At 41.0% G+C, this 15819-nt stretch overlaps 1 protein-coding gene across 1 annotated transcript in view; it reads right to left on the reverse strand.

The window, feature by feature from the left end:
- The window catches only part of SLC9A9 (solute carrier family 9 member A9), a 197091-nt gene that overhangs the window by 40420 nt on the left and 140852 nt on the right, over positions 1 to 15819 (reverse strand). Inside the window, exon 14 of the mRNA XM_065640255.1 lies at positions 10532 to 10611. Within this exon, the coding sequence (XP_065496327.1) occupies positions 10532 to 10611 (80 nt within the window). The remainder of the gene's footprint in view (positions 1 to 10531; positions 10612 to 15819) is intronic.

Genomic DNA, 15819 nt, shown 5'->3' on the forward strand with positions numbered 1-15819 from the left:
ATGGTGGCTTCCTACAACTGGAAAATAACATGGAGAAAAACCAAAGCCAGTTCTGTAAACTGGATTGTCTGACTGAGGCCTTTTTTTGTATGAAGTGCTACATGCATTTGGTGGGACTTGTGAGCATCTGCTGGTCTGCTCAGCAGTGTGAGAAACAGCCCTTGGTGATTTGGGAGGAATGGCTCAGGTATTTGAGCTCTGGGGTGTCAGGCTAAGGGTCCCCAGGCCAGGGGGACTGGCTGCTCACCCCCAGGCAGGGATGGAGCATGGAGTGGTGCTATGCACAGAACTGGATTCTTTAATGCCAGCCACTTACACATACTGAAGGAATGAATCATACACAGTCAAAAATTTTTTGGGTGTGTTATCTCTGTGTCTAAAGTGCAGGTTTGCTGAAACTAAAAAAAAAAAAAAAAGGTAGTTTCAGCAGTGTTACAGACTGAAGCTTTACCTGTTCCCTGCCCCTTTTCCCTTAATTCCCCTGGCTCCGGCAAACCATGTGGAAGGCACATTAACAGCCTCTGCTGAGCGCCCTGCAAAAGCCAGATTACTTAGGGCTCCGGTTCCACTTCTCTACTCTTTTGTCAACTTTCCGACCTACTTGGTGGGCTGCCAGACTCCTATGCTGTTGATGAGCATCAGAAACACTTATCACAGAATCACAGAATGTTAGGGATTGGAAGGGACCTCAAAAGATCATCTAGTCCAATCCCCCTGCCAGAGCAGGAAAACTTAGGTGAGGTTACACAGGAAGGCGTCCAGGCGGGTTTTGAATGTCTCCAGAGAAGGAGAATCCACAACCCCCCTGGGCAGCCTGTTCCAGTGTTCTGTCACCCTCACTGAGAAGAAGTTTCTTCTCACATTTAAGTGGAACCTCTTGTGTTCCAGCTTGGACCCATTACCCCTTGTCTTACTGTTGGTTGTCACCGAGAAGAGCCTAGCTCCATCCTCGTGACACCCACCCTTTATATATTTATAAACATTAATGAGGTCACCCCTCAGTCTCCTCTTCTCCAAGCTAAAGAGACCCAGCTCCCTCAGCCTTTCCTCATAAGGGAGATGCTCCACTCCCTTAATCATCTTTGTGGCCCTGCGCTGGACTCTCTCCAGCAGTTCCCTGTCCTTCTTGAACTGAGGGGCCCAGAACTGGACACAATATTCCAGATGAGGTCTCACCAGGGCAGAGTAGAGGGGAAGGAGAACCTCTCTGGACCTACTAACCACCCCCCTTCTAATACACCCCAGGATGCCATTGGCCTTCTTGGCCACAAGGGCACAGTGCTGGCTCATGGTCATCCTGCTGTCCACCAGGACCCCCAGGTCTCTTTCCCCTACACTGCTCTCTAATAGGTCATTCCCCAACCTGTACTGGAACCTAGGGTTGTTCCTGCCCAGATGCAAGACTCTACATTTCCCCTTGTTATATTTCATTAAATTTTTCCCCGCCCAACTCTCTAGCCTGTCCAGGTCTCGCTGGATGGCAGCACAGCCCTCTGGCGTGTCAGCCACTCCTCCCAGCTTGGTGTCATCAGCAAACTTGCTGATAGTACACTCAATTCCCTCATCCAAGTCATTGATGAATATATTGAACAGTATTGGTCCCAGAACTGACCCTTGAGGCACTCCACTAGATACAGGCCTCCAACCAGACTCCGCCCCATTGATCACAACTCTCTGGCTTCTCTCCTTCAGCCAGTTTGCAGTCCACCTCACTACCCGATCATCCAGTCCACTCTTCCTCAGTTTTGCCGTGAGGATGCTGTGGGAGACGGTGTCAAATGCTTTGCTGAAGTCAAGGTAGACCACATCCACTGCTCTGCCATCGTCAATCCACCTTGTTACGTCTTCATAAAAGGCTATGAGGTTGGTCAAACACGACTTCCCCTTGGTGAAGCCATGTTGACTGTCCCTGATGACCCTCTTATCCTTGATATGTCTTAAGATGGCACCAAGGATAAGGTGTTCCATCACTTTCCCAGGGATGGAGGTGAGGCTGACCGGTCTATAGTTGCCCGGGTCCTCCTTCTTGCCCTTTTTGAAGACCGGAGTGACATTTGCTTTCGTCCAGTCCTCAGGCACCTCTCCCGTTTCCCAAGACTTGGCAAAGATGATGGAGAGCGGTCCAGCAATGACTTCAGCCAGCTCCCTCAGCACCCTCGGGTGCATCCCATCTGGACTCATGGATTTATGGATGTCCAGATTGCTTAATTGCTCCCTAACCCAGTCCTCATCAACTGAGGCAGACTCCTCCATTGCCCTGCCTTCCTCTGGGGCCTCAGGGGTACGGGGCTCCTCAGGACAGCCTCCGGCAGAGTAGACAGAGACAAAGAAGGCATTCAGTAATTCTGCCTTCTCTGTATCTTCTGTCACCAGGGCACCCACCCCGTTCATCAGTGGGCCTACATTGCCTCTGGTGTTAGTTTTATCTGCCATGTATTTGAAGAACCTCTTCCTGTTGTCCTTGACCCCTCTCGCCAGGTTTAACTCTAAGGAGGCCTTAGCTTTCCTAGTTGCCTCCCTACATCCTCTGACAGCAGCCTTATATTCTTCCCAAGTGGCCAGCCCCTCCTTCCATGATTTGTAAACCCTCCTCTTCCACTTGAGTTTGCCCAGCAGTTCCCTGTTTAACCACGCAGGTCTCCTGGCTCCCTTCCTTGACTTCCTGCGCGTCGGGATGCACTGATCTTGAGCTTGGTAGAAGCAGTCCCTGAAAGTTAACCAACTATCTTGGGCGCCTTTACCCTCAAGCAGCCTTGCCCACGGGATTTCCTCCAGCAACTGTTTGAAAAGGCCAAAGTCGGCCCTGCTGAAGTCCAGGGTTGCAATTCTGCTCGGTATTCTGCTCCCACCACAGGAGATTCTGAACTCCACCATCTCATGGTCACTGCAACCAAGGCAGCCCCCCACCTTTACTGCTTCGACCAGACCCTCCTTGTTAGCGAGGACGAGATCCAGCAGCGCACCTCTTCTAGTCGGCTCCTCCACCATTTGCATCAGAAAGTTATCGTCAATGCACTGGAGGAACCTCCTAGACTGAGGCTGGCTGGCTGAGTAGTCCTTCCAGCAAACATCAGGGTAGTTAAAATCCCCCATAACAACCAGAGCCTGTGACTGTGAGGCCACGCTCAGCTGCCCGTAGAAGGCCTCATCAACTTCCTCACCCTGATCTGGTGGCCTGTAATAGACTCCCACAACAGTGTCACCCCTGCCAGCCTGCCCCTTAATTCTCACCCACAGACTCTCAACTTGCTCCTCAACCGCACCTGGACAGTACTCTATACATTGCAGTTGCTCTCTCACATAAAGAGCAACTCCACCACCACGCTTGGCTGGCCTGTCTTTCCTGAAAAGGGCATAGCCATCCATGACCACATTCCAGTCATGTGAGCTGTCCCACCATGTCTCTGTAATTGCCACCAGATCATAATCTCCTGACCGAACGCAGGTTTCTAACTCCTCCTGCTTATTCCCCATGCTGCGCGCACTTGTTATTTAACTCATGTTTAGTAATTTTTTTTTTCTTGTAAAAAAAAAAAAAATACCTGGACATGAACGAGATTTTTCAAAGAATTGACATGAGAGAAGTCTTGATTTTTTTAAAAATAGGCTTTGGAGTTGTTTTGCACTGAAAAGATTAAAACGTTATATTTCTTCTATGAGCAATTTTGCTTCTAGATTTTAGAACTCCTTTTGGGATGAGGATTGACGTTTCTAGCTGTTGCAGATTTTAACACATTTCAAGATACTTTTGCATGAAAGAAAGTGACATAGTTGCATAAAGACCCATGCATTTATGTTGGGGCCACTGGAGTCTGTGAAACAGTCTTTATACTCAGTTGTGGCCCTTGTTGTCAGAAATTGAGAGAACCCCTTGAACAGCACGAGCAAAAGGTATGCTACATCAAATGACCTATGATCTTAAATAGAAAAGCTGGTGATTCTACACTGAGCCAGGTTCTGCCTTAGATACTCAATGACCATTCAACGCACAGAAGAGAAAATAGAACCTGGCCCAGCATGTCTTTGGTGGATGACAACAAAGATTTGACAACAGCTTACATATTGATTTTTTTTTTTTTTTTAAAATAAATCACATAAATTTCCCCTATGTATTTTTTTCCTTAAAGGTAAAAGCATTGCATGCTTCTATGAAGGTTTTAAAGAAATAAAGAAACTTGACATAATGGCTTTGCTACCAGCAAAGTAAAACCTTTGGCAAAAAGTAGTAATTTTCCAGAATGACTTAATTTGTGACATAAGAGAGAAACTTAGACTATGAAAAAGAACTTGATCTTTCTGTTATCTTCTCTTTGTCAATTCTTTTTGTTCCTTTTTTTTTGGGCAGGGTACTCAATTACTGTCAGGGTACAAAACCTAAATAGTAAAAATTTCACACTTTATCTCCTTTTGATTATATTTTGTGCAACCAAGACTCCTGCAGCTCCCTTCTTTCTTCAGGATGATGATGGGGAAAGGGTGCGTTCAAGTATTTATATTTTGCAATAAAAATATCAAGAAACTATCACAATCTTTATATATGTGTCTATGCAATGGAAGGGTGAAAAGGATCATATGTCTCATTGTAAAAGAACCAGAGAGTTTTTTTTTTATGTGAAGCTTTTATATTTATCTTTGCATTCACACTTGTTATTTAACTCATGTTTAGTAATTTTTTTTTTCTTGTAAAAAAAAAAAAAATACCTGGACATGAACGAGATTTTTCAAAGAATTGACATGAGAGAAATTTATAAATGAGAATGATTTTGCTTACATATTCAGTGTGGAATTGTTTAAGAATTATTTACCCAGGTTTCTTTCTGTGAATGGAGGACAAACTGAGGTCACTTATTTATTTATTAGGTTAACTCGCAGAGTTTCAACAATCTTGCGTCCTTGGAAATGGTTGGGAAATAGCACCAAATCAGATATACTGATTATCTGTGCTGTAAAAAGAACAATGAGTTTTTCTAGATCATGTGCTTGAAAATGTGTTGTTGGAATGAGTTTTGAGCCAAGTTCAGGCAATTGTTTCAATAATAAAATACCTTTTGGGGACCTTGTACTGCTCAAGTTTGCAGTGTTTAAGGAAGCCTTATGATGTAGTCAGCTGCTCTTGTGTCACGTTCATGTTGTGGTATCTACTATAATTCATTTAGTAAGATTTATTTCCTCTCAGCTTTTATTACGATCTGTTTGTAACAGCTGCAAAACTGATTCTTGTGCTCTATTGGTGTGTCTGTGCTATGATATCTACCTTTCCTGCTGGCCAATTCTACTGTTCATGGCACCTGAACTTGCTCACATTGCATTATCTGATGCTTCTTTGATTCATGATTAGACTGAAGTCTCTCTAAGACTGTCTTTTCTTTGTTTGAAAACTGCCTGGTGAAATGAGGTTCTGGTCCAAAACGAGGACACTAGGTACTATTTTGCTGTTGGCACTGAAGTGAAGAAGAATACCAAATCAGAATATTAGTAATTAAGAAACCTTTCATTCTCCAGCAGGTAAAAAACCAAAACCAACCAATCAAACCCCCAAAACCAATGGTGTGCACATACATGCTTATAGCTTTTTGCCTTTTCTTTCCAAAGATGTCTGTCTCTGAGTAGCAAGTCATTCCATAAGAAAAATTCACCTGAAGACCACAAAATGCTGAATTTTTCCTTGATTGTCAGTTCACCCTGCAGCACACTTTCGCTTTTAGTAGATTTTCCACTTTCTCACAGGCACAGAATAGTACTTACCTTATTCAATAGGCAGCCATTCTGTCTGTTTTCTCCACATACAAAGAACATGAGAAATAAAATGATAGTTACCCTGATAAGTTAAAGAGGATAAAGTTTTGGAGTCTACAAATAATGCAATTCCTTTTGGCTGATTGATTTCAGGTAAGTGCAAGGGACAAAACCAGCCTTTTTTAAAAACAAACAAACAAACAAAAAACCCCCACAAAACTGAAAGGAATGCACCTGAATGATCGATAACTGCAGTTCAAGTAGAAACACTTTCAGAAGTTGCTTTATGGAGAATTGGCTCACTCTGTCTCAGCCTCCTGCTTCTGTTCAGTGCACCTGAATATTAGTTCCTCAGATTGAAAAAGAAATCTGTAAAGAAGGATAAAGCTCTTCTCCTACTCTATTCGTGGCAGTGTGCACGTGAGCTGCTCAAAAAGCAAAGCTCTGTGCAGGTTAGGCAGCTGCTTTGCTACTTGGTAGCTTGGAGCACTACCAAGGCATGGAAGCCCTGTCATTGAAATACTTGTGATACCCACGCTGGCCAGCTAAGAACAACCGTTGTATTTCTTGTGCTTCCTCTCACCCCTCACCCTGCCAGAGATGGGCAGCATTAGTGCTCTGGTCATGTTGCTTACTCCTGGAGAACCACATCACACTCTCATCCTCACCCCATTGCCGGGGGAAAAAAATGATTAGACTTGGCTGCAGGTGGGCCCAAGGCCTCTGTCTTGCAATTTAACACTTAAGTACTCAAAGAAACTTACCGTGCATTTGAAGCCTTGGAGCCTCTTCCTTCCCTTCTCTTCTATTGTAATCTTGCACACGTCTTCCTCTTATGCAGTAACTATTTTTTCTCAATGCAAGTTTCAGCGTGTGCTATTATAGTACATATCCTGCAACATAACGTAGGCTTCTCTTTATGAACACGGTGAGCGTTTATGGATGGAAATATCTTAGCATGTACATTATGGTCTCTTTATCTTCATTTTCAGTTATTTTTGCACTTTTGTGTTTTGGGGAAGCAATCCCAAATCCTTCCTTCTCCTCTCAGTGTATGGTGTGAGAAGCCGGGAGAACAGTGTAGTCATCTTCCTGATGGATGCTACAGACAGCCAGTGAGGGAAAAATGCCCCCACAGGAGAAAGTGAGAATTATATGAATACAGAGAGAGAAGCCTTAGTGGACAAAAAGCCTTGTGTAAGATCAAGTTAAGATAGAAATGATTGTGGGAACTTTGTCTAAAGTAGCTGGAGAAACAGGTGAAGATTGTTTGAGAGACACTTTTATCATCCTAATTTTACCTTCATTCAGACTGTAACTGGGAATAAAAGCCTATGTTGAGGAGGAATTCTAACTCTAGTCAGGTACACAATGTCTTGGGACTAGGCAGGGAAAACCCAGTGATATTTATTGGAGTAAGCAACTAAAGAGGTGTGGGACTGAGAACAGTTAAAAGCAAATTGTTGCTAGCCCAGAGCAAAGTTATAATTTTGTTGTGGGATGCTCCGGAATGGGACAACTTTGCTCACCATTTATTTGAACTCTGCCCTTATATACACAGATTCTTGCCCTTGGAGGACAAAATTTCCACCTACTTATTCATTTGTTGGCTAAACTTGGCTACATCTGCCTTGGAAAAAACCCACAAACAACAATATAAAGCCACGTATATAGTGCTGGATTATAGATCTTGTTTTTTGGCCTTGATAAATTATTGAGATACCTTTCTTTATTCCATCACTTTTCCACTAGCCTTAAGTAGGATATTATAGCTTAAAATGGTAATGAATTGTAAGCTGTAAAAACAAAGGAGTTAAAATAAATTTACTGGAATTACCCACTGTCAGATACCAAGTATTTTATTTTGCATTTTCCTTGTTTAAATTATCAAGATGAAAATCCAAGAGGACACCTCTAAAAACTTACATGATCTGTCCTTAATTCTTATTATTCCTGTATTAACATTTCTTAGTCTAGATTTTGGAGGATGGGATATTCTTCTTAGGTGTCAATACCTGATGCAAAGACACTTGCTTAAACAAGCCTTCTTGAACCCAGCTGGCTCTGGATCAGGCTCCTATTGTTTCTTTCAGAATAAAAATAAAGTTTGATTCTCAAACAGAATTTCAAGCTCTCTTTTGTTTAGTTCTACCCTAGCGTGGCACGTTGCCATTGCCTATGACTGCTGAACTAAGTGAAAATCGTTCATAAGGTCAGCAAGGCACAGTACAACTTTTTCATTTCCTCAGTGATATTTCCTCTCTCTTGCTTTTCCCTTGTGAAATAAATAGGCAAAGAGATGGTATTGCCAGAAGAGTGGGTAGATTTGTGTTAATGCTGAAGAGCAAATGTCAAACTATAGATTTGTCACAGTTTTTTATGCTTTCAAAATATATAACCAGATTATTATTTTGCTGTATTTTTTCTTTGAAAACTTTATTATAATCTTGTATGCAATCTTTTATTGGTCATAAATACTGGGCTGCATGACAATTTCTTCTTCAAAGTTTAGCAGCGCAGATTTGTAACATTAGGCAGGGAAAAGCAAAAGAAAGTTTGGGTGGATAATTTCCCTCTCTGAAAAGAAATGCTCAGAGCTGTGAGTCACAGCATTAGTGGGTTGAACCGTTATTCTATGCAGGTATATGGGTATATATTTTCAGGATTAGTAAAATGTAGAAGTATTATTTGTAATAAAAATCTATTTTAGGATAATGGCAGGGACATAGTCTCTGAAAATCTGAATTCTAAAGAAAGATTGTGATTTGGCTGAGAGAGAGATTGACACTTAAGGGTATTTTTTTTTCTTTTTAAGAATATTTTAAAAAATCACTTAAAATATTTTCTTGAAATGCAGAAGACACGGAAACCAGACTTTCTAGCATAAAGCATCAGACACTCATATTTCAAGATTTCTACTGTAAAGAATAACCTCTGAGAAGTGGCACTTCTGGTGCATTCTACAGTCCTTTCCTTTTGCATATACTCTTGTCTGACTTCTTCATATTGATTTCTCTCTCCCTTCTGCCTCTGTCCCTTGTTTTCTTGCTTGTCTCTTGTTGTCTCTTTCATGTCTTTTTTTTTTTTTTTAACTCATGTCTGTCCTGTTCTTTCCTTCCACATTTTTTCCTTTTCCTTTTTCTTTTTTTTTCCTGTTCTTCTCAGAGAAAGGTTTTTTCCTTGTTAATCTGTTCCTTCTGACTTACAGTTTCTAAGATACCACAACCACAGGCTATTCCTTCTGAAAAAGAAGTGGGGCTGAGTGGTAGTTAAAGCCAGTTATGCTGGTACTCAGCATCAACATTTAAACACATTCCCTATTTATATCCAGCATTCACCTACTATTTCAAAGCATTCTTGAGGAATTGTCATAGGGAAACATTTCAATACTAAGTGCTTTTTGGCCCTTAAAACTGGTCTGGTAGATTAATTAGGGCAATACATTCATTCATAACCAAAAATGTTTTTTCCATCAAAAGTCTCTGAAGGATAACTTCACTTGAATTCTCTAAGGAAGCTGTATTCCCAAATAGTTACAATTTTGTCAGCCAAAATATTTCATCCTAGTTTGCTGCAGCTGGTATCAGAAAAACATACATGTAGCCTGAGCATTAGTCTCTACTCAGTAGTGCGGGGTAATGGCCCAAGTGACATGCTATTGAATAATGGAGCCTACTGGTAGAGCTTTGCCTGTTTAGCTCCTGAGCCACTATGCATGGAAATCAGCAGATGGGCTTCTCTTATGTTCATTGTATGTCTTTGTTAAAGGCTTAGGGCAGGGCTGTTATTGTGGGATCTCACTGATAGCTAAGCAAAGCCTTTGCAGAGTCAGTTTAAAATGGCAATAAATTACAACGTTAGTTTTACCATCTTTGCACAGGCATTAGTGACAGCATGGATGTCAAAGGGTGCATGCTCTACCTTGGCTTTTGGGAGGATGTTCTTTTTAAGAATATTAAAAAATCACTTAAAATACTTTCTTGAAATGCAGAAGATATGGAAACCAGACTTTCTAGAATAAAGCATTAGACACCCATGTTCAAGATCTCTACCACATGTGCCTCAGTAAGAATGAGAATAAAAGCACGAAGGCTCAAGAATCCATGGAAGAGAAGCCCTGGGAGCTACACCTTCACAAAGGGTGCATCTTTCTCTGTTTTAAGAGGTGTGGGGAAACCAGCCCAATGGCTGCTGCCTGCCCACATATTCAGAAAGCCATTGGGCTGCTTCAGTCTCCAAGTTCCTGGTTTCCCAAACACAGAATTTACACCCTACCTGATTAATAATTGGATTAGTTTTATCCTGGAATTTAAAAAGGTTCATTTATTTAAAGCTGTTGCCTATATACTACTGTAGGGTGGAGTTGCTTAGCTTGCTCGCATTCCACATAGCCTCAATCAGGAATGTACTTACTACTGCACTGCCCAGCTTTTCTAGATCTTCTGTTTCTTTGAACTTCCAATATTTCTTCTTCTTACTAAACACATTCAATTATGCTTTTGCTCTTAAAAGTATATATTTTTTTTTATTCTTAAATATTTTAAAGGTGCTAGTTGTAATGCAACTATCATCTATGGCAGGAGTGTCAAACTCATTTTCACCAGGGGCCACATCAGCCTCGCGGTTGCCTTCAAAGGGCTGAAGGTAATTTTAGGACTGAATAAATGTAGGAATAGTTACATTTTTTCAGTCATAAAATTACCTTCGGCCCTTTGAAGGCAACCACGAGGCTGATGTGCGCCCTGGTGAAAATGATTTTGGCAGCCCCGATCTATGGCTTAACAGAAAAGGATACTTGTGGTCAAAGCCGTACCATATTCTGAACAGCCATGCGCTCTCAGCTTTGGTTGTATTTTTATCCAAGTTAGATGCACTCTGCAAAATAAACAAATGAATAAAGTGAAAAGCATTTTTATAACATAAATAAAACATGAAGTTCCAATATTAAAAATACGTGTCAAACCAAGTGAAAATTAACTGCACTTTTTTCTTTTTTAATTTAAAAAGCTGCTTTGGCACACAAATGTCATCTCTGAATCAGTTTAGGAGCAAATTGGCTCATATAGCACATTTCTCATTGCTATATACTCATTGGAAGAGCGCAGCATTTACTTTTATTAATGATTCCAATTTTATTAAGCAGCTGAGAAGCACTATATTCTGAGATCAATAAAATGATATTTTGATTTAATTGCCATTGTGGGATTACTTCAGTTTACTCCTACAAGATCAGATGTTATTTGTGTACATCTAACAAAATGTCATTCCCAAAGGGATCATGATATTCTAATAATTATGACACTACTTTTCTTTCTGTGCTTCTTTCCAAGGGGAGAGGAACATGAGTAAGCAAGACTCAAAATGCTGCTTTCCTTTCTGCAAGCTAATTCTGGGGTGTGCTGCAAAGGTAGATAGACTGTCCTTTTACTCAGGGTCATAATTTGGAACCATAGAATCATAGACTAGTTTGGGTTGGCAAGGGACTTTTAAAGATTGTCCAGTCTAACTCCTGTGCAATGAGCAGGGACATCTTCCACTACACCAGGCTGCTCAGAGCCCCGTCCAGTCTGATCTTGAACATTTCCAGGGATGGGGCATCCACCACCAATCTGGGCAACCTGTTCCAGTGCCTCACCACCCACATGTTGAAGAATTTCTGCTTTGTATCTAGTCTAAATCTACTCTCTTAGTTTAAAACCATTACCCCTTGTTCTATCGCAACATTTTGTTTGCAGTCTTTGAGATACCAAGGCTTACAGTCCAGCCTCCAGGTCACTCTCTGCATGCTACTTGGCTGTAGCCCCTCGCTACTTTGGGTGTTTTGGACAATAAGAGCATCCAAACCCACTACTGGGTTTACTACTAGAGATCTTGAAAAGTGTCCTGAATAGCCAGAGTGGGCACCTGGGAGCACCACAGGTGGTGCAGAATTCCTAGGTCCAGGGAACAGTAATGATAATTAGCTACTAGGGGTTTCTATAGGCCAGCAGTGATTGTCACTCAGGTCTGCAGCTCTTCTGATGGGTATTAATACCACCTGTGGAAGGACAAGCCCTGTTTACTCAAGGCTGTGACTCTGTTCTTGAAGTTTATGGTTAGTGCAACTTTCGCCTTGGCTAAAATGGAGTCTTGTGTATCCCAGAGCTTCCTCAGTGACAGTGAACCTCTTGGGCACAGCGTGGTGCTGTATGCCAGCAGTGTCTGTCCGTGGTGAGTTATCTTTTACTGCTTGCTCTTTTTGGAAGTACTGGTTGCCACCTGAGGCTTGCAGAGAACTATTTGCCTTGCTGTTCCTGAAGAAGGCAAACTCTGCTTCTCACTGTGTTGGTTTCTTTGATGCTTGGAGGGCTTATGATTAGTATGATTTGGGATTTTGGTTATTCTCTGATACCCAAAAGCCCTAGTACTCTGCTGCACTTATCTGCTATAAGGATTTTAAGCTATTTATGGTGCAGTACTCCAAATGTCTATGTGAGAATTCTGCAAGACTGTGTCTCTTGTTCAACAAATTTGTGAGAGGCATTTTATGTAATTCATGTGGTGTCCATGACTAAAGCTGTTCCTGATTCCTAGCTTAAATTGAGCTCTTGAGCACTTTGGTCTTTTGGAGGACTGAATAGCAAGCTGCTGTCAAAGGCACAGCTGGATTCTTGGCATAGCTATATTGTCTCCGAATGTCTGCTACTCTGTCTTTTTAGAATGAACTCTGTAAGAAACACTGTGGGCACTGCTTGTGCCACCTTGCATGCAGGTACCCACAGAAAGGAGTTTGACCTTAGGGATTCTACAGGCTTGGGGAAGAGTGGCTGGAAAGTTGATTAGTGGAAAAGGACCTGGGGGTGTTGGTCAACAGCTGGCTGAACATGAGCCAGCAGTGTGCCCAGGTGGCCAACATCATCCTGGCTTGTACTGGCACTAGTGCGGCCAGCAGGACTAGGGCAGTGATTGTCCCCCTGTACTTGGTGCTGGTGATGCCCCACCTTGGACACTGTTCAGTTTTGGGCCAGCCTGGAGCAAAGGAGGCTGATGGGGGGAGACCTTATCACTGTCTACAACCATCTGAAAGGAGGTCGTAGCATGGAGGGTGTTGGTCTCTTCTCCAAGTAACAAGCAATAGGATGAGATGAAACAGCCTCAAGATGTACCAGGAGAAGTTTAGACGGGATATTAGGGAGAACATCCAGTGTGAATGCTTTTGGGCTATTGCAGATTTTTGGATCCTATGATCTTAGAAAGTAACTTTTCACTCTCTTTGCATTTCAGAGAGGTAGAAGTAGGGAAGGCAGTACACCACATCTTCTGGATGATTTTTCTCTCTAGCAAGTGAGAATGCCAATGTTTCTCATCTCTTACTTGGGAATTACCCATATGGAGATTATTCTCATTAGTCACTTGCAATAAATTCACCAACAAGCTGGCAGATGAAACTGATGGGGAAAGTATAGATAATTTCCTTATTATACTAATAAATATATACGGATGGTTAAATAAACTGTGAACATTATTTTGGCAGAGATGATATTGCTAGATGTTTTGCAGGCTATTTAGTTATCTCCCAAGATCAATACTACATTCAGAAATGCTTGTAGAAAATATATTCTTTCACTGTCTCAATAGAGATTAATGGAGCAGAATTTCTAAGATAACATGAACCACCTGAATAAAATATGCTATTGACTAACTTTGCTTATGGGAAACGTGTTAAAAAGCCCACTGCCTTAAAAGCTTTTGCCTTTGTTTAATAGATCAGCTTTGTAGTTCTCCTTAGTAATTATGTATCCTGTATTCTGCTTATCAGAGTTAACTTTTGGTGTTTATATTCTGAATTTATGTGATATGCAGCAAACTGCTTTTGTTTATTTTTATATATTATTTTCTATAAAATCCTATATATTGCCTATAGTATATATTATATAATTTGATTCTTTTAGAACCGAGTTGTGACAGTCCATCAATAAATAAGCAGATATGAATATGAGGCTATTTCTTCTATTTATGCTTATATTGTGATAATGATTTGATGATGAACACATTTAAGAGAAGGTAGAACTGACATAAAGAGATGCTTTTGATGAACAAGGTCATAGTGTGGAGAAGTACAGATGCTAATTATACATAAAAAAGCTCTACACCTTTGCTAGGGAAGGAGCACTGCATTCCAGGTCTTCCAACTTGAACTGGAATTTGCTGCTAGCTGACTGCCAAAATTACTGGGTAAGCCAGTCCAGAATAAAGCATACTCAGAAGTCCAGAAACAACCATGTACATGAAAGTCTTGACTAAATCAAATTCTTTCAGAGAAGAGAAAATTGAATTTGTGGAAGGGAAGAAAAGGGAGATCAATATGAAGAGGCAGGAAAGGAAAAGGGCCATGCAGCCATAGAGCTGCTATTGTTTCTGACATAGTACTCATGAGGTGGAAGGTTTCTGCCCCTAAAAAAATCCAAGTCTGGTTACAGATATGGATTGAGAGGTTTCTGCAGCAAGATACCCCGTGTCCTGGTAGTTAGAGTGGTCACAGAGGAGACAGATCCAAATCTCTGTAGCTGACCTTGCGGCTTCCCCATTCTGGCTGAGTACTCTGGCTGGGAAGGGAGTAGCCTGGAGGCTTATTTTCCACTAATTTTGCTGTCTTTTAAACATCTTATTCTTGAGAAGATACTCAGTTCTCATTTCTGGTACAATCCCCCTGAAGCTCCAATTAACAGAATTAAGAGTTGGCATGTGGTTTAGAGCTCATCTGAGCATGAGCTTTAACTGGCAGTGGGAGGTGCTGGCACTTGATATGTTATTTTTCCAGGGATATATGTAAGAAAAACCACTGCTTTCACTGTGAAGACACACTAACATGGGAAGAAAATGAAAGCTGGATAAACTAAATAAAAACATTGTACTAGAAATAAAGAAAAGACGATGAAGAGGAAGAAGGAGAATGAGAGATGAGAGAAAATGATAAGAGAGAACCTGACATAAATTGAATAACTGTGATAGGTACTGAGTTAAAACAAAGAGGGCTATAGAGAATGCAACAGAGTTTTTAATTAGTAAAAGATGGAGATGTCAAAAACAAAAGTTCAGACAAATGAAAACAGAATACAATGTGGGGGAAGAATAATCAGAGCAGCAAAATTATCTTCCAAGGTAAAATTTACTACTATAAGGAATGCTGACTTGGACATGATAGGGCATGAAAGGTGTTATATTTATTTACACCTCCTGTGTTGTATTGCTGAGTTTTGTCAACAGAGATAGGTGTTAAATCACAGGGCACAGTTGGGACACTGGATGTGTTATTGTTATTCATGAATATTATTATTCTCATTTTTAATAAAAGGAGAAAATTAGGTAGTTATTGACTTCTGAAGAAAACAGGTTTGGGCAAAACATTCAGTCAATTTTATACTGCATTCTGTGTTCTCTGATCTTTGATAATTCATGAGTGCTGCAAAGTAGAACATTTCTGCAATGATATATCTTTAAAATCCAGTCAAGAGTAGATTAAGGTTCTGTGTCCTGGCCTTGTTCAGAATTTGGGCAGAGGCATTGCAAGAATTCCTACCAAGATGCTTAGGAGGGTCATACTAGTGATAAGTCTCCTCAGACTCAGAATAAATCAGTATCTTGGCATGGTACAATGGGATGTTATGCTCACCCTCTAAATAGTGACTGAGTTGTAAAACTAAGATATGAATAATATTATTTTTCCTTTTTTTCAAAGAAACATTAGGACAGTTAGGCATCTGAATACCATTCAGTTTCAATGAAAGCTGAGATCCTAAATGCCTTCAGATATGTGCAAATATGTAAATGTTAAGAATACTCAGTATGTAAGATGTATTAAAATTCTGCCTAATGATATCTTTAATGTGTTTTCAAGTGAATGGAGTATCTTATTCATGTCTTTCCCTAACTTTTCTACATTTATATCACTGTTGGGTGATTTCTAGTTCAGTCCCAGTTGTGCAGTCTGACAGTGCCTGGGCTGATGCTGCCTGGAAACAGGAGCACAGTATTCAGCACTTCTCTTTGCTTTGGCAACTTGTCAACTGTGGCATCGCTCCTCCCTGGTCGTATTGCTGCTCC

The sequence above is a fragment of the Caloenas nicobarica genome, chromosome 8 (assembly GCF_036013445.1).
Source record: "Caloenas nicobarica isolate bCalNic1 chromosome 8, bCalNic1.hap1, whole genome shotgun sequence".
NCBI classification, from domain to species: domain Eukaryota; kingdom Metazoa; phylum Chordata; class Aves; order Columbiformes; family Columbidae; genus Caloenas; species Caloenas nicobarica.